Source organism: Lepidochelys kempii, chromosome 3, assembly GCF_965140285.1.
Source record: "Lepidochelys kempii isolate rLepKem1 chromosome 3, rLepKem1.hap1, whole genome shotgun sequence".
Classification (NCBI taxonomy): domain Eukaryota; kingdom Metazoa; phylum Chordata; order Testudines; family Cheloniidae; genus Lepidochelys; species Lepidochelys kempii.
The window spans coordinates 98,713,751-98,741,582 of NC_136382.1; the positions used below are offsets into that span (position 1 = coordinate 98,713,751).

Genomic DNA, 27,832 nt, shown 5'->3' on the forward strand with positions numbered 1-27,832 from the left:
GCAGATGACAGGACAAGGAGTAATGGTCTCAAGTTGCAGTGGGGGAGGTTTAGGTTGGATATTAGGAAAAACTTTTTCACTAGCAGGGTGGTGAAACACTAGAATGCGTTACCTAGGGAGCTGGTGGAATCCCCTTCCTTAGAAGTTTTTAAGGTCAGGCTTGACAAAGCCCTGGCTGGGATGATTTAGTTCGGGATTTAGTTTAGTTGCTCTGGGCAGGGGGTTGGACTAGATGGTCTCCAGAGGTCCCTTCCAACTCTGTTATTCTATGATTCTATGAAATGTGGAGAGATCCACCCCTGTCTTCCACTCAAGGCTTCTATCAGTCAGAGGTTTAGGGTCACCCAGGGTTACATCCCTGACCATCTTGGCTGATAGCCACTGATGGCTCCTATCCTCCATGAACTTATCTTATTCTTTTTTGAACCCACTTATACTTTTGACCATCACAACATTCCACAGCACTGAGTTCCTCAGGTTAATTGTACATTGTGAGAAAAAGTATTTTCTCTTGCTTGTATTAAACATGCTGCCTATGAATTTCATCAGGTGACCCTGGTTTTTGTATTGTGGGAAAGGGTAAGTAACACTTTTCTATTATTTTTTTCTACACCATTCATGATTTTATAGACCTCTATCATATCCCCCCATAATCATCTCTTTTCTAAGTTGAACAGTCCCAGTCTTTTTAGTCTTTCCTTGTATGGAAGCTGTTCCATACTCTTGATCATCTTTGCTGCCCTTCTCTGAATCTTTTCCATTTCCAATATAAACTTTTTGAGATGAGGTCAACAGAACTGAACACAGTATTCAAGATGTGGCTGCACCATGGATTTATATAGTGGCACTATGGTATTCTCTGTCTTTTCTATCCTTTTCCTAATAGTTCCTAACATTCTGTTTGCCATTCTGACCGCTGCTGTGCATTGAGCTGATGTTTTCAGAGTACTATTCATGATAACTCTAAGATCTCTTTCTTGAGTGGCAACAGCTAATTTAGAACCCTTCTTTATATATGTGTAGTTGAGATTATTTTTTCCAATGTGCATTTCTTTTAATTTATCAACACTGAATTTTATCTGCCATTTTGTTGCCCAGTAACCCAGTTTTGTGAGATCCCCCCTGTAACTTTTCACAGTCAGCTTTAGACTTAACTATCTTAAATAATTTTATCACCTGAAAACTTTGCCACTTCACTGTTCATTCCTTTTCCAGATCATTAATGAATATGCTGAACAGCACAGGTTCCAGTACAGGTCCTTGGGAGATGCCACTGTTTATTTTTGTCCATTGTGAAAAACGACCATTTATTCCTACCCTTTGTTTCCTATCTTTTAACCAGTTATTGATCCAAGACACAACTTTCCCTGTTATCCCATAACAAGTTAGTTTCCTTAAGAGCCTTTGGTATCAGACCTTGTCAAAGGTTTTCTGAAAATACAAGCACGCTATATCCATTGGATCACCTTTGTCCACATGCTTGATGACACCCTCAGAGAATTCTAGTAGATTGGTGAGGCATGATTTCCCTTTACAAAAGCTGTGTTGACTTTTCCCCAACAAATAACGTTCATCTATGTGTCTGATTTTTGCTAGCTGCTTGTTTAGGAGGTTAGGCACTGTGTGGCAATTACAGGTCCATGAGCCTAACTTCAGCATGGGGCAAATTAGTAGAAACTATAACAAAGAACAGAATTATCAGTCTTCAAAACCAGCTGTCAGTATCCTGGATTTTTCCTAGTCCAGCTACAAGACAGGATATAGTACTGACAAAGCATTTGTTGCTCTATGTTGCCAATTCATGGGATTTTATCATGTGTCTTGTGATATTTGGTGTTTTTCTGAAAGGCTCAACTCAAGGGTTCATATGATTACATGAGAATCTTGGCTTTCACTGAAAACCTCATACATTTCTAGCCCTGATGGCTGTAGAGAAAAGCTTGACAACAGCAAACCTATAGGCTCAAAACCCCAGAGATCCAAAGAATCCACAATTTAATGTTTTTAAACATCTCATGATTTCGGGGGCCTGTCTTAATTTTTTTTTAATGTTTTTAGTTGACTGTGCTCTAATGAATGACCTCAGCTCATCTTTTGTCCTGACAAGGCAAGTACATCCTTCAGAATTTCTCTGCAAGATTTGGTACTGCTGAGGCCCATGCTCTTCTTCTGTCTCCAACAAATTGCAGGGGTTAATGGAAACACTCTAAAGTAGCTCAGGTCTTCTCCCTCAGAGACAACTCAAAACTCTGCTATCAGTATCTATTCCTCCACCTACAACCGTAAGCATTTTTGTAGCGTCCTTCAAGGCCCTGTCCTCTCCCACTGCTGGTGAAACAACGTAGGCTGTGACTTGACCACAGGTGGAAAATGACACTCAGCTGTACATCTCCTTTATATCAAACTCAAACAGCCTAGCCAAAGAAGCACCTGGAATAAGAGCAGCTGGCTAGAGGTGAATCTAGGCAAGTCTGAGGAGGTATTGGTAGGAGGAGGAAACAGCTCTGAAGAACTTTATTCCTCTGTGACATCCTCTGCTCTTGAGAGTATCTGCTGTCAGATTGTTAAATTGGGCCACAATCTTGGCGTCTTTTTGCATTCCTTAGTGCTATTAGATGCCAAATTAAAAAAAAACCAACCTACTTCCATCTGTGACTGGCTGGAAGATTGAGTAGTATCTAATCAGACACAAATCTGGTCATGGTGACCTTCATGCTTGTTTATTGCCATTTATATATAGGAATGAAACCACATGCCCTGAAAAAAACCTCCAGCTCGTGCAAAACACAATAGCCTGTTTGCTTAGCAACAAAGGTTGCCATGAAACACCACTTCAGTCCTCCCTTCTGCACCGATTCCCTATTGATTAGAGTCCGGTTCAAAATCTCTGTCTTGATATTCAAAACATTCCACAGCAGCTGAGAGATTGCCTCTCTCCATGCTCACGACCACGACTGATAGTTAGGTTTCATTGAAACAATGAAACTGCCAACCAACAGGAGAAGGCAGAACTCAGGTGCTGGACCTAAGCTATTGCAAGAAATAAGAATGTCCATGGACCCAGCCACTTTCTGAACCAACTGCAACACTCATCCTCTGACTTTACTTTCTCTTATGTTTCTTCTCACACACACACTCTTTCCCCAAGACAGGGGTTTCTCAACCTTTTTCTTTCTGAGCCCTCCCTCCCCCCCCACAACATGCTGTACAAACTCCACGGCCCACCTGTGCCACAAGAACTGGTTTCCTGCATCTAAAAGCCTGGGCCAGTGTTAGGGGGTAGCAAGCAGGGCAATCGCCTGGGGCCCCCATGCCACAGGGCCCCCCATGAAGCTAAGTTGCTCAGGATTTGGCTTCAGCCCCAGGTGGCAGGGTTCAGGGCCCCAGGCTTCAGCCCCCAGGTGGTGGGGCTTTGGCTTTATGTCCTGGGCCCCAGAGAGTCTAACGCTGGCCCTGCTTGGAGGACCCCCTGAAATCTGCTCGCAGCCCATCAGGTGGCCCTGGACCCCTGATTGAGAACCACTGTCCCAAGGGATATCCTAAAACCTAAATCCTAAGAACTAATTGAGCTATTTCATCTACAGACTGATGAAAGAAAAAGGTTGAGTGACTTATTTCAATTACTTGGAAAGTCCTCAAATACTACAGTGATGGAGATCAGATTAGATAGAGAGTCTGAGGGTTTGTCTACACTTAAAATGCCGCAGTTGCAACACTGCATTACCGACCTACATCGGGAGGAGTTCTCCCGTCGCTGTAGGTAATCCACCCTCCCAAGAGGTGATGACTATGTTGACAGAAGAATTCTTCCTTCAACCTAGCACCATCTACACTGGGGGTTAGATTGGCTTAACTATGCTGCTCAGAGGTGTGGATTTTTCATATGCCTGAAAGATGTAGTTAAGCTGACAATTTTCTTTTGTAAACCAGGCCGCGGTAACTATAATTAGGTAGAACTTTAAGATATTGTTGTTAATAGAAGGTAAAGATGAATTAGTATTTACTGCACACAGGCTTGTTATAACACAAGACAATCAGGATTGTACTGTGAGTAAGCTTGTATTGTGCAGAATGCAGAAGTAACAGATATGAATTTGCAAGTGGATCTGTGGTCCCTTTGGCTGCATGTGCTCACAGTAGTGGAGCATTTAGTTGTTTTGTCTGGAGGATGAAATTAGCTGCTTTGTTCTGGAAAGGGCTGTGAGCTGCTACTTTCTCAACCAGCCTCCCAGAGGGGAAAAACAACTACATCAAAAGAGGCAATTATATATTTAACAAAAGCTTCAAACCCATAGGGCAGCCAAAAGAAATGAAGCTAACTACAATATGCGAATATTGTATTATGATGTGTGTTAGGTCCCTGGCAAAACAGATTATTCAAATGGCTTTTACGCTTTTAAATCTGGGCTTAGGGTTTCCACCAGTTGTGATCTGATTAAAACATGATTGATTTGGAGGAGAAAAGTCACTGCATTGGAGGAATGCCAAGTGCCCTCACTGATCAGGTGCTAAAAAATATTTATATTGTAGTGAACCAAGAAACTGATCTCTGCAAAAAAAGAAACATACATTTTTAAGAGAGTTAAAATTGAGAACAAATGTACTCAATTCTTCAGGGACACAGATCTCAAGAAAACATGCAGAGCCCCAGCTCAGTTGCCCACCATTTATCATGTAATTTACTTTTGAAAACACACAGGGACAATCCACAGTGTGTGGCTTCATTATGAGCAGTCATCACTGACATGCTCAGTGAAAAGAGCCAGATATGACTTCTCCGCTCCTCTTTAAAGTGAAAGGATTACATGCAGAAAACCTGATGGTGTGACTTTAATTAATGAAGCAATATCACTGGCTTCAGCTTAGTCAATCAACAGAGGATATCTTATCTACCATACATAACACAATTAACCAGATTCATTTTTCTTAAAAGATATGGAGAAAATTTTCAAACTTGGAACCTAAAGTTAGTCTCCTACATCTTTATTTAGCAACCAAAATATGTTTTGAGATATTCATCTTTTCAGATGTGATGTTCTGAGCACTCGTAGCACCTCTGAAAATCAGGTGCCAAATTTTAGGCATCTAAAACTGAAAAAATTGCCCCCATTAACATCTAAGGAAACCTCAATGTATTAAATATGCCAGGCAGATATATCTGTTAATTACGAGTAAGAAATATGATTCTCTCTTTTCGTCTGACCACTAAATATTGAAGAGCCATAGTTCTTAAACGAAAATTTGGGGTAATCCACTGCAACGACAACTACTACTCTTGTTGCAACAGAATGTTGTCAAAAATACGGGATTAGAATTTCATTGCCTCTACAAAGGATTTTATGAATCTGCATGCATACATCAATGTTTAAGAAAACGAAGGACAAATGAATATGAATAACAGAAGTCTTTACCTAGCACCAACTCACCATATATTAATTTGAAAGGTGGAATGACTGGGAAAAGAAGTCAGTTAGCTATGTTAAATAACTGTAGGGCAGATTCAATAAAAATGCTATCTGGTTCCTGCAGAACAGATAAAAACGTATAAGGCAGATTTCAAATAAATTACTTCAAAATTAGAAAAACATGCAAATACAAACAATCTTCTTGGATGTAAGAAACGACTAATAATTTACCAATAGAACGATGGCTAGAATGCAGGGGAAAAACAAGAAACAAAAATGTAAATCTTGACCTTTCATGCTAAGGTTGCTTACGAGACTACTTAGCTTTTACAGTACAATGAATATAATATGTAAAGGATAAGGTATCAAATTTCACTGTACTTATTAATTCACCAAGCATTTAAGAAACAATCGTTCTATTATCTCAGACCTCTTCTGTAGACAGAACAAATGTTTAATTAAAAAAAAAAGGTAATGTGGAGGCACAGGTGGTGGACAGAGGTTGACCTATACAAGCCTTTCATTTTTGGAAACCTAGGTACAAATTTTACCTTGAGTCTCAAGTAAAAGTAAGTTTGGAGTTATGTGGTGCCAAAATTATTTCAAAAGGTTTCCCCAAAGTATTTCATCTCAATCATTCCCATGCAACATTCCGTTTAAAATAATTTCACCTATCAACTCCATCAATCTCACTGCCTCAAAGTGTGTTAGTCTGCGGAAGAACAAAATAGAAAAAAGGAAAATAGCAAGGAAAATCAAGAAAACAAAGTGTCTGAAAGAGAGAGAGGTAGAAAGAACAGTATTAGAGAAAAAGAGAGATGTTAGACTAAAGGGAACATTTCAGGGGAAACAGAAGAAAATGTGAAGTAGAGGAAAGGAAAGAACAAAAAAAACCCCAACATCCTGACATAATAAATATTTCATTAAAAACATAATATATTGAAAATCAATAATATAATCATAGGTTCATTGTAAATGTCAGTTTGGGCAGATACCGTTTTGACAAATGTCATCATAAGAGATTAATGTTTTGGAAAGTTATGAACATGCAAAACAGTGAGCTACAATGGAAACTGTTTTGCAACCCTATCTCAGCTTGACCCCTATCAGAACCATCTGTTCACCCTTTATAGTCAGTTTGGTTTTCTAAAACCATAAGAACCTAATGAGGCAAGTACTCTTTGATTAATGCAAAGTTATATACACTGCAGTATTTGTTATATCTGGACCTATCAGAGAAGGAGACAGAGGGAGCTGATAGAAAACAGCTGTCTGCTGTGGAGACTTTTACTGTTCTGGCAGCAAAATTGAAACCAATTGCACTGAGGAGGGGAGACAGGACATCACATTCCTCCTCTCTACTTTAAAAATCTTCCCAAATATATATACACATCATCATTTACATGTTTAACATAAACCACTATATAACCGAACTAAAAGTTGTGAGTCGACTGCAGGAGACTCTCAACTTGCAAGGGATTATTCTGCGCTGGAATAACAACTCACTAAGTAAACAATTTATATGTACAGGAGCACAACTGGCTTTTGCACTTTCTTGGGATAATGTAGTGATGGTGGTACGGCAGTGACCTGGACAAGAAGAACAGTTGGCTGTAAGAAATCAACGGGATCTGGTACCAAAGTTTCTTCCACCAAGTCATAAACTTTAGGAGTTGTAACAGGAGCAGGTCTGATCAGAGGAACAAAAAGTCCCGTTGGAACAACCCTGGACTCCGGTACTTGTTGAGGCTGCAAATGGACAAATATGTTGTTTCCATAAAATGCCATCAAATAGTTTTACCACAAATGAAACAGGTCCCATGCATTTTACAAATTCTCCAAATACCCATTTAATTCCACAACTGCAGCTGTGAATCCACACTAAGGGTACGTGTCCACAGCAACTAGACACCAGTGGCTGGCCCATATTAGCTGACTCGGGTTGTGGGACTGTTTCATTGCTGTGTAGACTTTCAGGCTCAGGCTGGAGCTCAGGCTCTGAGACCCTCCCCCCCGGCAGGGTCCCTGAGCCTGGGTTCCAGCCCAAGCCCAAAAGTCTATGCAGCAATGAAACAGCCCCACAGCCAGAGCCCCACGAACCTGAGTCAGCTGCAACGGGCCAGCTGCAGATTTTTCTTTGCTGTGTAGACATACCCTAAGTTTCCTACTTGAAAAGAACAATGATGAGTCTCACATCATCCATCAATTTGCATTGCTTGGGATCAGGCTACATGGGAGGCAACATCAGGTCGTGCCAGGTACCAACAGTTACACAAAGATTGCTTCAAGAAAAAGAGTTGCAGGTGTCTCCTGGGGAGTAGCATGTGGTGCATGCCTGTAGACGAGCAAGAAATTGTCCAATTTCTGCTGATGACTCAAACTAGACTCATTAGCTCTTAAGGCATACTTAAGTGTTTGTACAAAGCCTTCCGCTAGTCCAGTTGTAGCATGATGGTGTTAGGATAAAGATATTCAGGCCTGTCTGCAAAGGCCTGTACTTTAAGAATTTAGGTGTATTCTTATCACTTGGCTAGTTCTAGAGGTATAAAAGAAAGAATCAAAATCACTGTTTGCTGGTGTAAGGGCCCTCTCTTACTCTGACAGTCTGACGCCCTGTTCTTAGGCTAAGGCCTTTGGCTAAGCAGCAGAGGCAGCCATGAGCTAGGAAGCGAACAGTCACATCCTCACATTCCAAACTAGTCACATTGAAATAAGCTATTGGGCTGCTTATTGGGCTGCTATTGGGCTGTTAGGCACTATCAGGACAGAATTTTATTCCTATCACCTCCAGAGAAAGGGAAGTGCCTAGAAAATGTAAAAGGAAACTTAGTTTGATAGCATCCTGTCTGGCAAGAACTCACTTATCAATAGCTGGGATGTGAAATCCTCACTTCTGTATTGTTTTGTCATTATAGTTCCCACTTTGCTATTGTTTGTCTGTATAATCTCTGTCTGGTTCTGTGATTGTTCCTGTCTGCTGTATAATTAATTTTGCTGGGTGTAAACTAATTAAGGTGGTGGGATATAATTGGTTACATAATCATGTTACAATATGTTAGGATTGGTTAGTTAAATTTCAGGAAAATGATTGGTTAAGGTATAGCTAAGCAGAACTCAAGATTTACTATATAATCTGTAGTCAATGAGGGAGGAAGTGAGTGGGTGTGAGGATGGGTGGGGGAGGGAGATGGGAACAGGGAATGGGGGTAAGAAAATTGGAATCATGTTTTGCTAAAGGGGGAAATGGGAACAGGGAATGGGAGTAAGGAAGTTGGAATCATGTTTGGCTAAGGGTAGGAATGGGAACAGGGACACAGGTGTAAGGCTCTGTGGTGTCAGAGCTGGGAAGGAGGATACTAAGGAAGGAAACTGGAATCATGCTTGCTGGAAGTTCACCCCAATAAACATCGAATTGTTTGCACCTTTGGACTTCAGGTATTGTTGCTCTCTGTTCATGCGAGAAGGACCAGGGAAGTAAGTGGGTGAAGGAATAAGCCCCCCAACAGATGGTAAGGAATCAAACTCCATTTGAAGCTAGGAACCTCTGAAATCTTCAGAACAGAATTGAGGTCATTTGTCATTCACCAACTGTCACGGTAAACCAAAATGGATAAACAAGGTACAAAGATGTCCAATGGTCTTGGTAGCTGAAGTAGAAATAATTCTTAAAACTTCTGGCCATTTCAAACGGGCATCGACTACGACCAAAAACACATAACTTTCTAATGGTCCGGCAAAGTCCCTGTGAATGTGTGCCCAAAGAGCCACATCCAAAGATGTAGGCAAGCTGGGCCAGGATCATGCTGAATTTGCTCACACTGCAGTACAGCATTTTGCCTTCCTCTCAATGTCTTTGCTGATCCCTGGCCACCAGACATGACTTCATCTGTACAATGCCAAAATGACCTTTGTGAAGAGCTTCTAAAATCTGAGATTGAAGTGATTTTGGAACGATCACACACATTGTCCACCAGATTCAATCATGAGTCACAGATAATTCATGCTGATGTGACACCAACTGTGTAAATTGGGGATTCTTATGATCCAACACTGTACCATGTACCACCATTCTTTTCACAAGAGAAAGTACATCATCCATAATCGTTTCCTTCTTGATATCTGTGATAGTAATGGGTAGCCTATCAATCAAATTGAGATAGAACATCTCGTCCAAAGTTTCTTTGGGTTGATGAGAGCTTGTGTTATCCAGGGTCTTCTGAACCCAAAGCTATGGTAACTAATCTTTGTTTTCCAGGTGGTGTTAGAAATAAATCAGTGGGGGACACAGCATCTCCATCTGATCATTGGTACACACAAGAGTGCTTTCACTTAAAAATCCTTGGGTTTTTTGCATCTAAAGCACACATCAAAAATAGCAATAGTCTAGTGCATCCCTGTTCTAGTTACTATCTCAAAGTCTGAGATAGTGTCGAGTGGTCAGTAGCAGGTTTCCAGTGGCCAGTCTTCTTTTAACTGCTGGGGAGTTGGGTGTCCGTCTCCTAGCTCGTAGAAATCCTCTCAAACTTCTTCCCCAAGCTTCTCCAAAGTGCACACACTAACTAATCTCCTTTATACTCAAAACAAAGCACATACTCATAACTCATAGTAACTCCTAATAAGCTAACAATTTACCTTGCAACAACTCATAACTCCTACTTATCAGCAAAGCAACTCCCAGCGAGAAACTTACAAACACAGACAACTATGCCCCAGGTCAGCCATCCACACTCCCTTCCATTCTCATGAATCTGCCACTTTATCTATTCTTATTTGCAACACCATGCAGCTGTTTTGTCCACCTAACCAAAGGCCGAATTATTACCGACTATGTGATGTCCTTGCTTCCGGTTTAGGGTGGCTGAGTACACAAAATGTCTGCAGTTATGTCAAATCCAGTTCTCTCGTAACACTTGGGCCTGGCAGGTGTGACTGCCCATCAGCATTCCCCTGCTGAGTCCCTTTATAGAACTGAATTATTAGAATGAGCTGAAAGTAGCAATGCCCATCATTTTGGTTTTGGTCCAAAAATTAAGAACAGGCAAGGTAAAATGTCTATCGTACAGATAGGTATGGAACTTCTGAATTCTGAAAATAATGCTGAGAGCTTCTCGCTCTATTTGTGCACAGTTCTCAGATGTACTGAGTGTTCATGAAGCAAAGGCAATTGGTTTCTCCACGCCCTCAGGAAAAATGTGAGAAAGAATTGCATCCACTCCATTTGGGGAAACAACGCAAGCTAATTGCAGTGGTAGTGAGACATCAAAGTATGTAAGAACTTTGGCTGATGTAAACAGTTTCTTTGCTACCTTAAATGCACGCAAACACTCGTTAGTCCATTTCCATTTTTCCTTTGCTTGTAACAGGCCATGTAAAGGTACCAATACTGCTGCCAGATTAGGCAGAAATTTACCATAGTATTTAAACAGTGCTGAGAATGAACATCACTGTGACATGTTCTTGAGGGGGGGGGGGTACTTGATGAACTACCTTCTTTTGCTCCGGCGATTTCCTTAAGCCTGTGTCACCAATTTGAGGTATTCAGATGAAGATTTGAAAAACTCACATTTGTTTCAACATACTCTCAGTCCATGATCTTCCAAACATTGCAAGACAGCATCCAAATTTTGAGGATGATCCTCTGATCCTTTCCTGTAACAAGGATGTCATCTAAATCAGAATCTCATCCATGGCTTCCTGGAACAGGGAAGTTGCCGAAAGGCAAATGGTTATAACAAAATTAGTCCTTTTGTATATTGACCATGAGATATTTGCAAGATGATGGATCAGTCTCCATTTGTAGGTATGCATTGAGAAAATCCAATTTGCTGAAACACTGTCCTCCACTAAGAGTAGCAAACAAATGTTCAGTAAGCCCTGGTCTACACTAGGACTTTAGGTCGAATTTAGCAGCGTTAAATCGAGGTAAACCTGCACCTGTCCACACAATGAAGCCCTTTATTTCGACTTAAAGGGCTCTTAAAATCGATTTCCTTACTCCACCCCTGACAAGTGGATTAGCGCTTAAATCGACCTTGCCAGCTCAAATTTGGGGTACTGTGGACACAATTCGATGGTATTGGCCTCCGGGAGCTATCCTAGAGTGCTCCATTGTGACCGCTCTGGACAGCACTCTCAACTCAGATGCACTGGCCAGGTAGACAGGAAAAGAACCGCGAACTTTTAAATCTCATTTCCTGATTGGCCAGCGTGGCAAGCTGCAGGTGACCATGCAGAGCTCATCAGCAGAGGTGACCATGATGGAGTCCCAGAATCGCAAAAGAGCTCCAGCATGGACCGAACGGGAGGTACGGGATCTGATCGCTGTTTGGGGAGAGGAATCCGTGCTATCAGAACTCTGTTCCAGTTTTTGAAATGCCAAAACATTTGTCAAAATCTCCCAGGGCATGAAGGACAGAGGCCATAACAGGTACCCGAAGCAGTGCCGTGTGAAACTGAAGGAGCTGAGGCAAGCCTACCAGAAAACCAGAGAGGCGAACGGCCGCTCCGGGTCCGAGCCCCAAACATGCCACTTCTATGATGAGCTGCATGCCATTTTAGGGGGTTCAGCCACCACTACCCCAGCCGTGTTGTTTGACTCCTTCAATGGAGATGGAGGCAATACGGAAGCAGGTTTTGGGGACAAAGATGATGATGATGATGATGAGGTTGTAGATAGCTCACAGCAAGCAAGCGGAGAAACCGGTTTTCCCGACAGCCAGGAACTGTTTCTCACCCTGGACCTGGAGCCAGTACCCCCCGAACCCACCCAAGGCTGCCTCCTGGAACCAGCAGGCGGAGAAGGGACCTCTGGTGAGTGTACCTTTTAAAATACTATACATGGTTTAAAAGCAAGCATGTGAAAGGATTACTTTGCCCTGGCATTCATGGTTCTCCTAGATGTACTCGTAAAGCCTTTGCAAAAGGTTTCTGGGGAGGGCAGCCTTATTGTGTCCTTAATGGTAGGACACTTTACCACTCCAGGCCAGTAACACGTACTCGGGAATCATTGTAGAACAAAGCATTGCAGTGTATGTTTGCTGGCATTCAAACAACATCCGTTCTTTCTCTCTCTGTGTTATCCTCAGGAGAGTGAGATATAATTCATGGTCACCTGGTTGAAATAGAGTGCTTTTCTTCAGGGGACACTCAGAGGAGCCCATTCCTGCTGGGCTGTTTGCCTGTGGCTAAACAGAAATGTTCCCCGCTGTTAGCCACAGGGAGGGTTGAGGGGGCAGCCACGTGGTGGGGGGAGGCAAAATGCGACCTTGTAACGAAAGCACATGTGCTATGTATGTAATGTTAACAGCAAGGATTACCCTGAAAGAGTGTAGCCACTGTTTTATAAAATGTATCTTTTTAAATACCGCCGTCCCTTTTTTTTTCTCCACCAGCTGCATGTGTTTCAATGATCACAGGATCTTCTCCTTCCCAGAGGCTAGTGAAGCTTAGAAAGAAAAAAAAAACGCACTCGCGATGAAATGTTCTCCGAGCTCATGCTGTCCTCCCACACTGACAGAGCACAGACGAATGCGTGGAGGCAAATAATGTCAGAGTGCAGGAAAGCAGAAAATGACCGGGAGGAGAGGTGGCGGGCTGAAGAGAGTAAGTGGCGGGCTGAAGAGAGGACTGAAGCTCAAATGTGGCAGCAGCGTGATGAGAGGAGGCAGGATTCAATGCTGAGGCTGCTGGCGGACCAAACCAGTATGCTCCAGTGTATGGTTGAGCTGCAGCAAAGGCAGCTGGAGCACAGACTGCCACTGCAGCCCCTGAGTAACCAACCGCCCTCCTCCCCAAGTTCCAAAGCCTCCACACCCAGACACCCAAGAACGCGGTGGCGGGGCCTCCGGCCAACCAGCCACCCCACCACAGAGGATTGCCCAAAAAAAAGAAGGCTGTCATTCAATAAATTTTAAAGTTGTAAACTTTTAAAGTGCTGTGCTTAAAGTGCTGTATGGCATTTTCCTTCCCTCCTCCACCATCCCTCCTGGGCTACCTTGGTAGTCATCCCCCTATTTGTGTGATGAATGAATAAAGAATGCATGAATGTGAAGCAACAATGACTTTATTGCCTCTGCAAGCGGTGACTGAAGGGAGGAGGGGCGGGTGGTTAGCTTACAGGGAAGTAGAGTGAACCAAGGGGCGGGGGGTTTCATGAAGGAGAAACAAACAGAACTTTCACACCGTAGCCTGGCCAGTCATGAAACTGGTTTTCAAATGCTTCTCTGATGCGTACCGCGCCCTCCTGTGCTCTTCTAACCGCCCTGGTGTCTGGCTGCACGTAACCAGCAGCCAGGCGATTTGCCTCAACCTCCCACCCCGCCATAAACATCTCCCCCTTACTCTCACAGATATTGTGGAGCACACAGCAAGCAGTAATAACAGTGGGAATATTGGTTTCGCTGAGGTCTAAGCGAGTCAGTAAACTGCGCCAGCGCGCCTTTAAACGTCCAAATGCACATTCTACCACCATTCTGCACTTGCTCAGCCTGTAGTTGAACAGCTCCTGACTACTGTCCAGGCTGCCTGTGTACGGCTTCATGAGCCATGGCAGTAAGGGGTAGGCTGGGTCCCCAAGGATACAGATAGGCATTTCAACATCCCCAACAGTTATTTTCTGGTCTGGGAATAAAGTCCCTTCTTGCAGCTTTTGAAACAGACCAGAGTTCCTGAAGATGCGAGCGTCATGCACCTTTCCCGGCCATCCCACGTTGATGTTGGTGAAACGTCCCTTGTTATCCACCAGAGCTTGCAGCACTATCAAAAAGTACCCCTTGCGGGTTATGTACTTGGCGGCTTGGTGCTCCGGTGCCAAGATAGGGATATGGGTTCCGTCTATGGCCCCACCACAGTTAGGGAATCCCATTGCAGCAAAGCCATCCACTATGACCTGCACATTTCCCAGGGTCACGACCCTTGATATCAGCAGATCTTTGATTGCGTGGGCTACTTGCATCACAGTAGATTTGCCCACTCCAAATTGATTCCCAACTGACCGGTAGCTGTCTGGCGTTGCAAGCTTCCACAGGGCTATCGCCACTCGCTTCTCAACTGCGAGGGCTGCTCTCATCTTGGTATTCATGCGCTTCAGGGCAGGGGAAAGCAAGTCACAAAGTTCCATGAAAGTGCCCTTACGCATGCGAAAGTTTCGCAGCCACTGGGAATCGTTCCAGACCTGCAACACTATGTGGTCCCACCAGTCTGTGCTTGTTTCCCGAGCCCAGAATCGGTGTTCCACAGCATGAACCTGCCCCATTAGCACCATGATGCATGCATTGGCAGGGCCCATGCTTTCAGAGAAATCTGTGTCCATGTCCTGATCACTCACGTGACCGCGCTGACGTCGCCTCCTCGCCCGGTATCGCTTTGCCAGGCTCCGGTGCTGCATATACTGCTGGATAATGCGTGTGGTGTTTAATGTGCTCCTAATTGCCAAAGTGAGCTGAGCGGCCTCCATGCTTGCCTTGGTATGGCGTCCGCACAGAAAAAAGGCGCGGAACGATTGTCTGCCGTTGCTCTGACAGAGAGAGGGACGACTGACGACACGGCTAACAGGGTTGGCTTCAGGGAGCTAAAATTAACAAAGGGGGTGTCTTTACATCAAGGAGTATTTCAGGCAGGACTTCACGGAGGGTTCCAATAAGAAATGGTGCACCTAAGTTATTGTTCTTATTGGAACAAGCAGGTTAGCCTGGCCTCTGATTGATACATGGCTAGATTTACCTCGCTGCACCTTCTCTGTGAGTGACTGCAGTGTGACCTAGAGGAATGAGTCCCCTAGACAGGGGAGGGGGGGGAAGCAAATGAGTACAAAACAAATCTGGTCTATTTCTTGTTTTGATCCACTCCATCTATCTTTTACATCTTTGGCTGGCAGCAGACGGTGCAGAAGGACTGCATGCCATCCACATCTCATGGCTGCTCGGCAGAAGATGGTACAGTACGACTGCTAGCCATCCTCATCTCTTGCCTGCCTGGCAGAAGATGGTACAATACGACTGCTAGCAATCCTCATCTCTTGCCTGCCTGGCAGAAGATGGTACAGTACGACTGCTAGCAATCCGTATCGCCTGCCTGCTCACCATAAGACGGTTCAATAGGACTGACTGCAGGACTAAAGAGAATGACCTGGTCAAGTCACTCCAAATTTAGTCCCTGCGCCCATGTCTGTCCAGGCGCTCCCAACCGACGTGGCCAGGAGCACCTCGCACATGACGATGACGGCTACCAGTCGTACTGTACCGTCTGCTGCCACAAGGCAAGGGGTTGCTGCTACTGTGTAGCAATGCCGAACCGCGTCTGCCAGCACCCAGGAGTCATAGGGTGACGGTTACCTGAGCGGGCTCCATGCTTGCCGTGGTATGGCGTCTGCACAGGTAACTCAGGAAAAAAGGCGCGAAACGATTGTCTGCCCTTGCTTTCATGGAGGGAGGGAGGGAACGGGGGCCTGACGATATGTACCCAGAACCACCCGCGACAATGTTTTAGCCCCATCAGGCATTGGGATCTCAACCCAGAATTCCAATGGGCAGCGAAGACTGCGGGATAGCTATCCACAGTGCAACGCTCTGGAAGTCGACTCTAGCCTCGGTACTGTGGAAGCGCTCCGCCGAGTTAATGCACTTAGAGAATTTTCTGTGGGGACACACACACTCGAATATATAAAACCGATTTCTAAAAAACCGACTTCTATAAATTCGACCTTATTCTGTAGTGTAGACATACCCTAAGAGATAGCAGATACTGGTCTGCACAAAAAACCTGGATTTGGCATCACTTTGAAATCTCCACAAACTACGATGGAGTCATCCTTCTTGATTACTGGTATGACGGGTGTAGCCTACTTTCTGTGTGAAACCAGTGACAAGACTATGATTGTCACTAAACGGTCCAAATCGACTTCTACCAAAGACGTCAGGACATAAGGCACAACTCTGGGCTTGCAATATTTTGGCTGGCTGTCACACTTAACAGTGAGCTTCACTGACACATTGCTTATCTGTCCAAGTTCTTCTTTAAAAACTTTGGAGTGTCTATCCAGTATTGCTTGAAGATTTCAAGGTGCTTTTGTGATTGACTTGATCAATTCACTTTGAGCGACTCAAGCCAAGATTTACCAAAGAATGGTGGATACTTTCCTTCAACCACATCCAAGGGTAAAATGACTGATTGTCCATCATGTTCAACTTTCATCTGTAGTGTCCCTTTGGGGACTAACTTTTCTTCACTATAAGTCTTCAAAACTGTGGAGGTTTCTTTCAGAGGAACTTGTGACAATATCAGGTGATAGGTAGATGCAGAAATGTGTGCAACAGCATCTCCAGTAAAAAGCTCTATTTTTGTAGGAACTCTCTTGATCAAGGGTGTGACCCAGATGCCACCTTGGACTCCAGCTTCTAATAACATGTGCAGTACTAGGTCTTGATCAGTGTCACTAGAGTTCTTGTCTTTTTCCACATTATGAATTCCCGATTTCCATCCTTTCTTAGGTTCAACCTTCATAGGTATATTCTTGGATGCATGGTTACTCTGTTGCTGGTCCTTGAACTGTGCAACAGGTTCCAAAGATATGTCCTTTCTTCTGTCATTCTCTGCAAAAAACTTGGCATGCTCAGCAATCCTTCTCAGTGTGTGTAGTTTGTGCACAACACCCACATGGAAATTGCTTATGTTCCCATGGTCCTTTGTCGCACCAATTCAGGAGGTGAACTTCTCGATTCACATAAAAGTCCAGATTATCCTCTACTGTGGTCTCCGTAGCAGTAGCTATTTCAACAGCCTTCTTGAGCATACACACAGATACAGACAGTCACTTTTTTTTTTTTGATCTGGTCATTCTGTAATCCGGAGACAAAACTGGTCAAGTAGGGCATCACTCAATGTTTGTCTGAATTGACAATGCTCTGACAACTTCAGTAGAGCAGGAACAAACTGTGCTACCAACTCTGCACTTCCCTGAAGTTGCTGATGAAATCACAGAATTGTAGGACAGGAAAGGGACCTCAAGAGGTCTTCAAGTCCAGTCCCCTACACTCAAGGCAGGACTAGTTATTATCTAAACCAGGAACAGATATAATTCTGTCATCAGTGGGGCAGGATAAAAATGTTCCCGTGTTGCCGCAGCAATCAAGTTATATGTGGCGGTTCCAGGCACAGTTGGAGACAAGGGGGGCATGCAGCAACTCACCGCTGTCAGTAAGGTTGAAACTCTCTGTCTGGAATGGAGTTGCAAGCTACAAACTGCTCAAAACATTCAAGATACACCACCCATAATTTTCAGTTTTCATTAAACTCACCAACACTGGCCCCCAAAGTTGCCATTTCTCTGCTCTTCTGTTGGACTTCATGTCTCCTGGACTGAGGAGTGCGCAAGCATTTAAAGGGACAGGACATCACAGTATCAGCTAGTTACCATGAGGCTGGTAATTAATTATACTCTAACTTAACACATTCCATCTGAAGATCTCAAAACTCTCTATAAATGTTAACTTGGGCCTCATAATACACATCTGAGGTACAGCAGTACAGTATCCCCATTTAACACAAAAATCATTAGGTGATTGACCCAAGATCACACAAGAAGTTTGCAACAAAACTGGGAGTATAACCCAGGTGTCATGATTCTCACAGTAAGGCCTTAAATACATGTAGTAAAAACATAGTTCTGTTGCTGATGGCTTTTGCTTAAATGTTTAGTTATCTTAATGCTTTGGTTTTCTCTCTTACAGTACATCTGCTGCTTTTATATGATAGGCCAATTGTTTTAAACTTTAGCGGTAAGGATGCACCACGTTTAGCAGCTTTAAAGAATACATATACTTATTCTCTCTCTTACATATACTTCTTTTTGACACACTCGCTCTCTCTCATTCCCTCTGGATTTGTATTCAGGCAGTTAAAACTCACAATTTGAAAGACAGACATGAAAGGTAAAACAACCCAGTTTACCATTACTGTTTACTATAGCAACAGAGCTTGAATGGATGAGGAATAAATGACACAGTGGTCATTTCATATCCCCTCTTTTTTCCAATGCATTCTTTTTTTCCCCTCTCCTTTTTAATTCGGCCCATTCACAGCGGATTAGCATAACACCTTTTTATGCTGTGAAGGGTTACAACTGTAATCGCTTCACCTCATCATTTTACTTACAAATTCTGTCTCCAGAGGAGTAATTCGATTAGTCATAACAATTCAAGTTTCATCTAACCAAACAGAAAATTCATTATAATGCTGTGCTGGTGCATTAACTTACTTTGACTGGATGTGGGGAAAAAAAATCAGAGATGTGAATGGCTGGTATGAAAGGAAGAAAACAATCCTTTCCTAACACAAGGCTGCCAACAAAGGATAAAGTAGCTAGCAGAAATCCTTACTCCCAATGGCACAGTTGTCTCCAGACTAGTAATAACCTACACATTGTAAAGCTCTTAGGTTTAAAGTGGAGGAGGAAATTTTTGCCTGAGGAGGGTGAGAAAAGTTTGCCTTTGACTGGTACTGTAACAGTGAGGGGGACCTTTCTGGAAAGAAACATGTATGATAAAACTTGAGACATGTATTGTTCTCTTTGCATAGGCTGAGGACTCAGCTCTCAGGGTCTTGTTTTACTAGCATATGCAGTATACACACACACACACACAGAGTAAAGTTGGATTGTTGTGAGTAATCAAATTATTCCCCTGGAGACAGGATTTCTATATTTTTATATGATGTCTGGTCTTGATTGTCTATCATCACTTTCTAAAATAGCTTAAAGTAAACATCAAATGAACACATGCTGTAAAAGAGAAAAACTAGTAGCATTCCTAGCTAAAGACTGTGGAGAAGGATGATGATAAAGAGAGAGAGAGAGAAAAGAAAAGGAGTACTTGTGGCACCTTAGAGACTAACCAATTTATTTGAGCATAAGCTTTCGTGAGCTACAGCTCACTAAGGTGCCACAAGTACTCCTTTTCTTTTTGCGAATACAGGCTAACACGGCTGTTACTCTGAAACCTGTCATTATGCAAGAGAGAGAGAGAGAGAACACCTTAGTATCTCCAAAGACTTGCAGGTGTCCATATGCCCAGAAGCATAAATCTAAGAAAAGCTCTCCTGATTGCGGGACATAATGATAGCACTTGGGGCAGTAGCACAGATGCCACAGTTATGCTTTCAATTTAGAAGTAGAGCTTTCTCTTTTTCCCCCCCTGGTAAAATGATTTAAGATGCCCAGATATAATGGGATGGAGTTGTAGAAGACAGCAGTTGTTATTTTAGAGGTTTAGGGGTATTAGGATCCAGCTGACAAATCTATAGCTGTTAGAATGGCTTAGGACTGTTTTGAGCATTCTGAGCGCATAATTATCTTCTTGATTTTCATTTTTACAGATTTCTGAGGATTTTTGCACAGCATATGGATGGTATTAAGAGCATTAAGGATTTATACATTTGTATTATGATAAAAACCCAGAAAGCCTGAAAATTTCACAAAGTTGTGTGTAATCCAGATTCGACTCATGGTCGAGTTTAACTGTAGGTGCACGCACGATCTGAGATCATTAAAAGCAGAAAGAAAAAATATTATTTACATTAATCATACTAACTTCAGGCACCATGAAAGCAATCTTAAGGCATTCTCTAGGTTGGGTTTATTCATCCCCACCATTAAAATGAATTCACTATGACTATCTTTGTCTGAATATTTTTTAATTCAGCATACAAGCTGTCTACTCTTGTGTCTTTTCTAGCCACAAATTGCTTGGAGACCTTCTTCTGATCACAAATTGTGATCTTCTGATCACAAATTCTTCTGATCACAAATTGCTTGGAGACCTTCTTCACAAACACCTTGTGGTTTGTTTCAACCTGTTCCCAGCACCCTTACAAACTTGTGCAGCTCTGTATTTACAACAGCATGCAATCCTTAGCTCACTCAGCAGGGAGGTGGGGTGGGGGGTGTGGGAGGGGAAGGGGAAGGGAGAGACAGAAGCTCTCCTTTTTTGAAATGCCTGCCAGCCTCTCTCTCTTCCCACCAGTTTGCACTTCCTTCCTGTGCCTTTTCCACCTCTTGAGTAATGAGCTCATTAGCCATTTGGGCTCTCCTCAGCCCATCCCAATCCACTAATTCGGTACAGCTCTTCCCAATAAAGACTATTCCAGGGCAACTACTTCTTGTAGTTGCATTGACCACAGTGCTACATAAGTTTCTGCTTCCCAGAACTCTGTCACATGTTTTTTGTACTCAACCTCCCTTTATCATAATTCTGACACTTGCACTTGTATAGCTCATTTTGTCTTAGGTATACATAATATCGCTATGAGAGCACCTTTCAACCCTATGTTGGAGGAAGCATCTCTACAGGTTTTGTTCCAGACTCATTTCGCTGTGTGTCTACCTCTAACACAACAAATGCTGCTTTCTACAACTCATCCCAATAGAATTTACTTTTAGCCACATTTTAAAAATAGGAAAACTGAGCAGACAGATTAGAGGCCAGGCTTTAAGAAAGAAAGGTAGGCCTCAGGAGAGTGCACAAATGTTGACAGCTAACTATTTTTTGTAAGCAAATACTTAGTACATACATACAACTGCAATAATAGTACTCACTGTGTATGTGCAAATGCCTGTGCATTTTCCCTGTATTCTTCAGGACCCTTTACAAGATTTTAGCTGTAAATGAGCTGTCAAACACTGGGGGAGAAGTTCATGTCAGAGTCAGGAGAGAACTCAGGGATTTCTGACTGATGCTCAAAAAAAGTCTCTTATGAAATAGAACTACATTTTGCACCTTCAAATCCCTACCACTTCTTGATTTGTCAGCTGCTTGAGGAAAATAAAGTAAGAATATTAGCTATATTGTGAGTGCACTGTCAAGTAGACAAGCTATTTTGTTCACAAAAAGAAATGGCAATCTACTGTGCAAATAATTCAGGAATAATTAGAAGAAAGAATGACATAGACTACAATGGAAACAAGACCTATTTATTTAGTAAAGAATTCCCATCAGAAAACTTGAAAAAGTCTATGTTTAAAGTGGACAATGTTCAAAAACATCCACAAAGAATACAATGCTTTTGAGAAAGACAGTGAGAGAAATGTCACAACAAAACATGAAAGTGTGCATTAATATTTTATATTTCCCATGGAAAAACAGCAACATGCCTTCAAAGATGTTTAACCAAGTTGAAAATAAGTTGCAGAAACATTCACATCACAGGCTAAGTTCTATCTGACTTTTGTTTACACAATGATTTGATGGCTGCATTTTTCAATGTTGATTATCATTGTATCTCTTTTTTCTCACTTTGCTGTAAAACATCGTTAGGCATCCAGTAAAGAGTTAAAGAGCATAAGGTTTTTAAAATTAGTGCTATGGTGAGGTAAGTAAAACTTCTAACTGATGATACAGTTGTTAGTTTAAAAAATCACTTTACAAGAAAATGACCAAGTTCAAAGTGAATACGAAGAGAAAGTTCTGATGTATGCATAGTCTATATTTTAGTGATTTGTCACTGTTGTTTCTATCTCAAAATTACTACATGTGATTTGATAGTTAAAATCTTTTGGCAAGTAGATCTCAAGATATTGTAAGCTGGTTCTAACTACTCTAATGGCCAGTAAATATCACAGAAAAAGACTAGGTGTTGAGAAGAAAAAAAGCTAGGGACTTCTGGGCAACCTATCACTTGAGGTAGAAAAGTTATAGCACAATTTAAACGGCACAACACATAAGAACATTGTAGTGTCAGAGGGTGCTGGGCAAGAACTGCTGACTCAGCCCTCTGTCACACCAACTCCCACTAATGGAAGTAAACTGGAGCTGGCTAGAGAAAACCTGCGCCTAATTGGTGAATGGGAGACAGCTGCCCACCCTAGTAGCCTGGGACTGGGAGGAAGGAAGCCAGGAGGGGGAGCAAGGGAGCGGAAGCAGAGCGATGGCTCTTCCCTCCTGGGTGCAGACACTAGAACCTATGCTGTGTATGGAGAAAAGGTGGTGGGAGCCCAACCTGTAAACAAACAGCACCAGTGGTTACCCCAGGGTCTTTCAAAAGTCTTTCTCCTCCAGGATGTTAGGTTTGAATCCAAACCGGTTCTGCAGAGACGAAAAGTTATGAACATCCAATGGCCATTCAATGAATTATGTGGAAAAAAAAATTCACCTCAATTCATTTTCTAGTGGTTGTGTCAGAAAATACCATGACAACTGGCAGTAACTGACACCTGTGATGGCAATCTGTGTAGACACACTAAGAAGTGGAGCTGGAACACTGAACCTCTTGAGGTGCTTCCTCCTACACCGAGTTGAAGCATATGGGTCGAGTGATAAACTTGTTCAGTAGCTGCTGATGCTGTACCTCTTACGCTGGTAAACCGAGAAAAATCAGGCACCAGAATAATCGTCTTTTGAATACCCCCCCAAATCACTAATTTTTTTTATTTATTTTTTTTAACCCAAAAAGGGAACTTACATAATGAACTGTCCATTAAGATACAGAACCACTGATAGAGCAGTTGAAGAATAAAGTTATTATTGGATTACTTGTTACATTAACTACTCAAAATAGAAGAGGCTGGATATTTCTTCATAAAAATTCTTCATCGTTATGTGGTCCAGAGAGAAAAAGATGCCAGATTTTCCCTTGATTTCGTAGAAAGGGGGCAGCTGGCAGGGCATTCTCCACAAGGACTCCGGAATTCCCTCCTGACCCTAGTCCAAAATAGCCTAGATTTACTGACTTTCAGGGCACACTCCAGTGCCAATTTGTTTTGCTTTAGTGAATGGTAGGTGGGCTATTGGCCAATGTATGAAGGTGGTAAATGTGCTGCTACTTGGTAGAAAGGTGACCTGATGGAACTGCATTTTGTTTTCATAATTGTAAATAATTGGCTGTATGCTCTGAGTCTGTCTATGGACACTCCTTAATTATTCTAAATCCTGAGAAAAACAAATAAATAAGATAGCACAGTTCTCTCTTTCTAGAGGATGTTCAGTGTTCTTGAGTTCTATTCAAAATTCAGTGCAGATACCTTTATTCTAACACTGGTTTTAAAGGATAATGGCTCAATAATAGAGCTCAATATAGTACATTTCTATACAAGATCCTGGTTCCTGATCAACAGTGAAGCTACCAGGGACTTACAAAATCAAATGCCTGTGTCCTAGGAATGTGGAGAATTGTTTGTAACCTATGAGCAACAATCCGCATATGTGTATGTGTTTGTTGTTTTTAAGGCAAATCAAATAGTTTAATTTAATCAAACTCATATCTACAGCAGTTCTCTGCACTGGCTTCTCAAAATAAATTACAACACGATTTACACTTCAGGGAAAACACTAGATTTTTTTAGCCTGCTCTACTCCAGTGCTTTGACAAACTACAATAAAACCCAGAGCTTCTAAAAAGTTCTGTTCAGATCCCTTGTCTAGATCCACCCCTTCTTCAACAATGGAATTGTAATAGGTTGAAAACATTTGTTACTCAACAACTGTATATTATTACTGTATAATATTCTGTATATTAGCTTTTTGAGCTTATAAGAAAACTTCAATTAACCACAACACATTTGAAATTTACTTATTTAAATAACACCATTTCATCTGGCTAAAGAATGTATGTCTCAAGAGGTCATTCACAGCAAACAAGTAACCCTCCATAAGGTCTCATGATCGGGACATGCACATTTCTTAACCTACTAGAATCAATTTGCCATCTCATTATCACCAAATTCCCAGCCACTTTTATGTAATGAATGTGGTGGCATTCATTTACAAGGCAAATGAGAACTCTCTATTTTATAACTACATTCTGCCTGCTGCAATAATGATCAATCATCTGCTCAAATCTGGGGTGAAGTCCCAAAGGACTGGAGAAGGGCAAACATAACTTTAAAGATATCTTTAAAGAGGGGAACAAAGAGGGCCTGGGAAAATTATATAGCAGTCAGCCTAATTTCGATCCCTGGAAAGATACTGGAACAAATTATCAACAATCAATTTGTAAGCACCTACAGGATAATAGGGTTATAAGTAATGGCGAACATAAATTTGTGAAGAACAAATCACTCCAAACCAACTTAATTTCCTTCTTTGACACGGTTACTGACCTAGTGGATAGGTCTATCACTATTCAGTATCTTCATTAGTGACTTGGATAATGGAGTGGAAAGTATGCTTTAAAATATGTGAATGACACCAAGCTGAGAGGGGATGCTAGCATTTTGGAATACAGGTTTAGAATTCAAAACAATTGTGACAAATTGGAGAACTGGTTTGAAATCAATAAGATGGAATTCAATAATGACAGATGCAAAGTACTACACTTAGGAAGGAAAAATCGAATGCACAAACACAGAACAGGTAATCACTGATGAGGCTAGGCACTAGTATTGCAGAAAAGGATTTGGGGTTATAGTGGATCATAAATTGAATATGAATCAACAATGCGATGCAGCTGCAAAAAAGCTGCTAATATTATTCTCTTTAACAGGGACTGAAAGTTCAAAGGTTAGCAACAGCAAAAAAATACTTTCACCTCTAGGTCTCTTGTTTCAGCTGTTAGACACAATTTTGATGCAACCCAGATAGTTAAATATCTGATGGGTGTTATATGGCCTTATCAGATGCATTTCCTAGTGGACAAGTTGATAAGAACAATGAATGATCATAACTGGCGCCCATTCTGGCAGTTTCCACAGAAGAGCGAGGAAGAGAGTGAAGAATGAACTGAACTGTGACACACAGAGATTATCTTTCCAGGTAAGGATTGAGACACGTTGGTAGGGTGGATCACCACCACCTGTGCTTGACCTGTCTTGTAGATAGGGGACTCCCGTATTCAGGGCTCTCAATCCAATATATTTTGCAAGCACTTCAAAATTTAGCAAACAGTGGTAATACTGGAGAAACAAGTATCGACTCTGCATTGCATAAGAGAAACTGAAGATTTCCTGGACAGACGTCAGGATATGCTTCTACGGGCACAATGTTCTGAAGATTCAGAGCAGGCTGCGCAGTGGGGACAGGAGGACGGAGAAGAAATTTGGCAGCATGTGACCTCCAGAAGAAGAAAGGGGAGCGTCCATGTACCAGCAGCGCAGATAAAGGTAAGCAACCGTTTCCATGTTCTCTCCATAGGTACTAATGCGGAGAGTGGACTAGATGATACATCTGAGGGAAGGGAACAGAAGGAGACTCTGCCAATTGGAAGGCATGAGATGCACTGTCCTAGGGATGGGGGTTCCATGACCACTGCTCCCAAGAGGAGGCGGCGGTTGGTGGTGGTCGGGGACTCTCTCGTCAGGGGAACTGAGTCATCTGTCTGCCGCCCCCACTGGGAAAACCGAGAAGTCTGCTGCTTGCCAAGAGCTAGGATTCACGATGTGACGGAGAGACTGCCGAGACTCATGAGGTCCTCGGATCGCTACCCCTTCCTGCTTCTCCTCTTCTCTCTCGCTTCTCTCCTGCTTCTTCACCAATGATACTGCCAAGAATGACCTTGAGAGGATCACTGCGGACTACGTGGCTCTGGGAAGAAGGATAAAGGAGTTTGCGCAAGTGGTGTTCTCGCCCCATCCTCCCCGTGGAAGGAAAAGGTCTGGGTAGAGATTGTCGAAGTCAACGAATGGCTACGCAGGTGGTGTCAGAGAGAAGACTTTGGATTCTTTGACGATGGGACGGTGTTCCAAGAAGGAGGAGTGCTAGGCAGAGATGGGCTCCACCTAACGAAGAGAGGGAAGAGCATCTTCGCAAGCAGGCTGGCTAACCTAGTGAGGAGGGCTTTAAACTAGGTTCACTGGGGGAAGGAGACCAAAGCCCTGAGGTAAGTGGGGACGTGGGATACCAGGAGGAAGCATGAGCAGGAGAGCGCGAAAGGGGAGGGCTCCTGCCTCATACTAAGAAAGCAGGAGAAACAGCAAGTTATACACAAATGCAAGAAGCCCGGGAAACAAGCAGGGAGAACTGGAAGTCCTGGCACAGTCAAGGAATTATGATGTGATTAGAATAACAGAGACTTGGTGGGATAACTCACGTGACTGGAGTACTGTCATGGATGGATATAAACTGTTCAGGAAGGACAGGCGGGGCAGAAAAGGTGGGGGAGTTGCATTGTATGTAAGAGAGCACTATGACTTCTCAGAGCTCCGGTATGAAACTGCAGAAAAACCTGAGTGTCTCTGGATTAAGTTTAGAAGCGTGAGCAACAAGGGTGATGTCGTGGTGGGAGTCTGCTATAGACCACTGGACCAGGGGGAGGAGGTGGACGAGGCTTTCTTCCGGCAACTAACGGAAGTTACTAGATCGCAGGCCCTGGTTCTTATGGGAGACTTCAATCACCCTGATATCTGCTGGGAGAGCAATACAGTGGTGCACAGACAATCCAGGAAGTTTTTGGAAAGTGTAGGGGACAATTTCTTGATGCAAGTGCTGGAGAAAACAACTAGAGGCAGAGCTCTTCTTGATCTGCTGCTCACAAACTGGGAAGAATTAGTAGGGGAAGCAAAAGTGGATGGGAACCTGGGAGACAGTGACCATGAGATGGTCGACTTCAGGATCCTGACACAGGGAAGAAAGGAGAACAGCAGAATACGGACCCTGGACTTCAGAAAAGCAGACTTTGACTCCCTCAGGGAACTGATGGGCAGGGTCCACTGGGAGAATAGCATGAGGGGGAAAGGAGCCCAGGAGAGCTGGCTGTATTTTAAAGAATCCTTATTGAGGTTACAGGGTCAAACCATCCTGATGTGTAGAAAGAATAGTAAATATGGCAGGTGACCTGCTTGGCTTAACAGTGAAATCCTTGCTGATCTTAAACACAAAAAAGAGGCTTACAAGAAGTGGAAGATTGGACAAATGACCAGGGATGAGTATATAAATATTGCTTGGGCATGCAGGAGTGAAATCAGGAAGGCCAAATCATACCTGGAGTTACAGCTAGCAAGAGATGTTAAGAGTAACAAGAAGGGTTTCTTCAGGTCTGTTAGCAACAAGAAGAAAGCCAAGGAAAGTGTGGGCCCCTTATTGAATGAGGGAGGCAACCTAGTGACAGGATGCCGAAAAAGCTAATGTACTCAATGCTTTTTTTGCCTCTGTCTTCACGAATAAGGTCAGCTCCCAGACTGCTGCACGGGCAGTACAGCATGGGGAGGAGGTGACCAGCCCTCTGTGAAGAAAGAAGTGGTTTATTTAGAAAAGCTGGACGAGCACAAGTCCATGGAGCCAACTGTGCTGCATCTGAGAATGGAGTTGGTGGATGTGATTGCAGAGCCATTGGCCATTAACTTTGAAAATTCATGGTGATTGGGGGAGGTCCCGGATGACAGAAAAAAGGCTAATGTAGTGCCCATCTTTAAAAAAGGGAAGGAGGACGACCCTGGAAACTACAGACCAGTCAGCCTCACCTCAGTCCCTGGAAAAATCATGGTGCAGGTCCTCAAGGAATCAATTCTG

General features: G+C 42.9%; 1 protein-coding gene across 8 annotated transcripts in view; it reads right to left on the reverse strand.

The window, feature by feature from the left end:
• PTPRK (protein tyrosine phosphatase receptor type K) overlaps positions 1-27,832 on the reverse strand; it is a 584,612-nt gene that overhangs the window by 58,898 nt on the left and 497,882 nt on the right. For 3 of the 8 annotated variants that reach the window (XM_073337267.2, XM_073337262.2, XM_073337260.2), the window contains one exon: positions 5,427-5,453. The exons of the other annotated variants lie outside the window; for them this stretch is intronic. In XM_073337267.2, the coding sequence (XP_073193368.1) occupies positions 5,427-5,453 (27 nt within the window). The remainder of the gene's footprint in view (positions 1-5,426; positions 5,454-27,832) is intronic. 8 annotated transcript variants of the gene reach the window in all.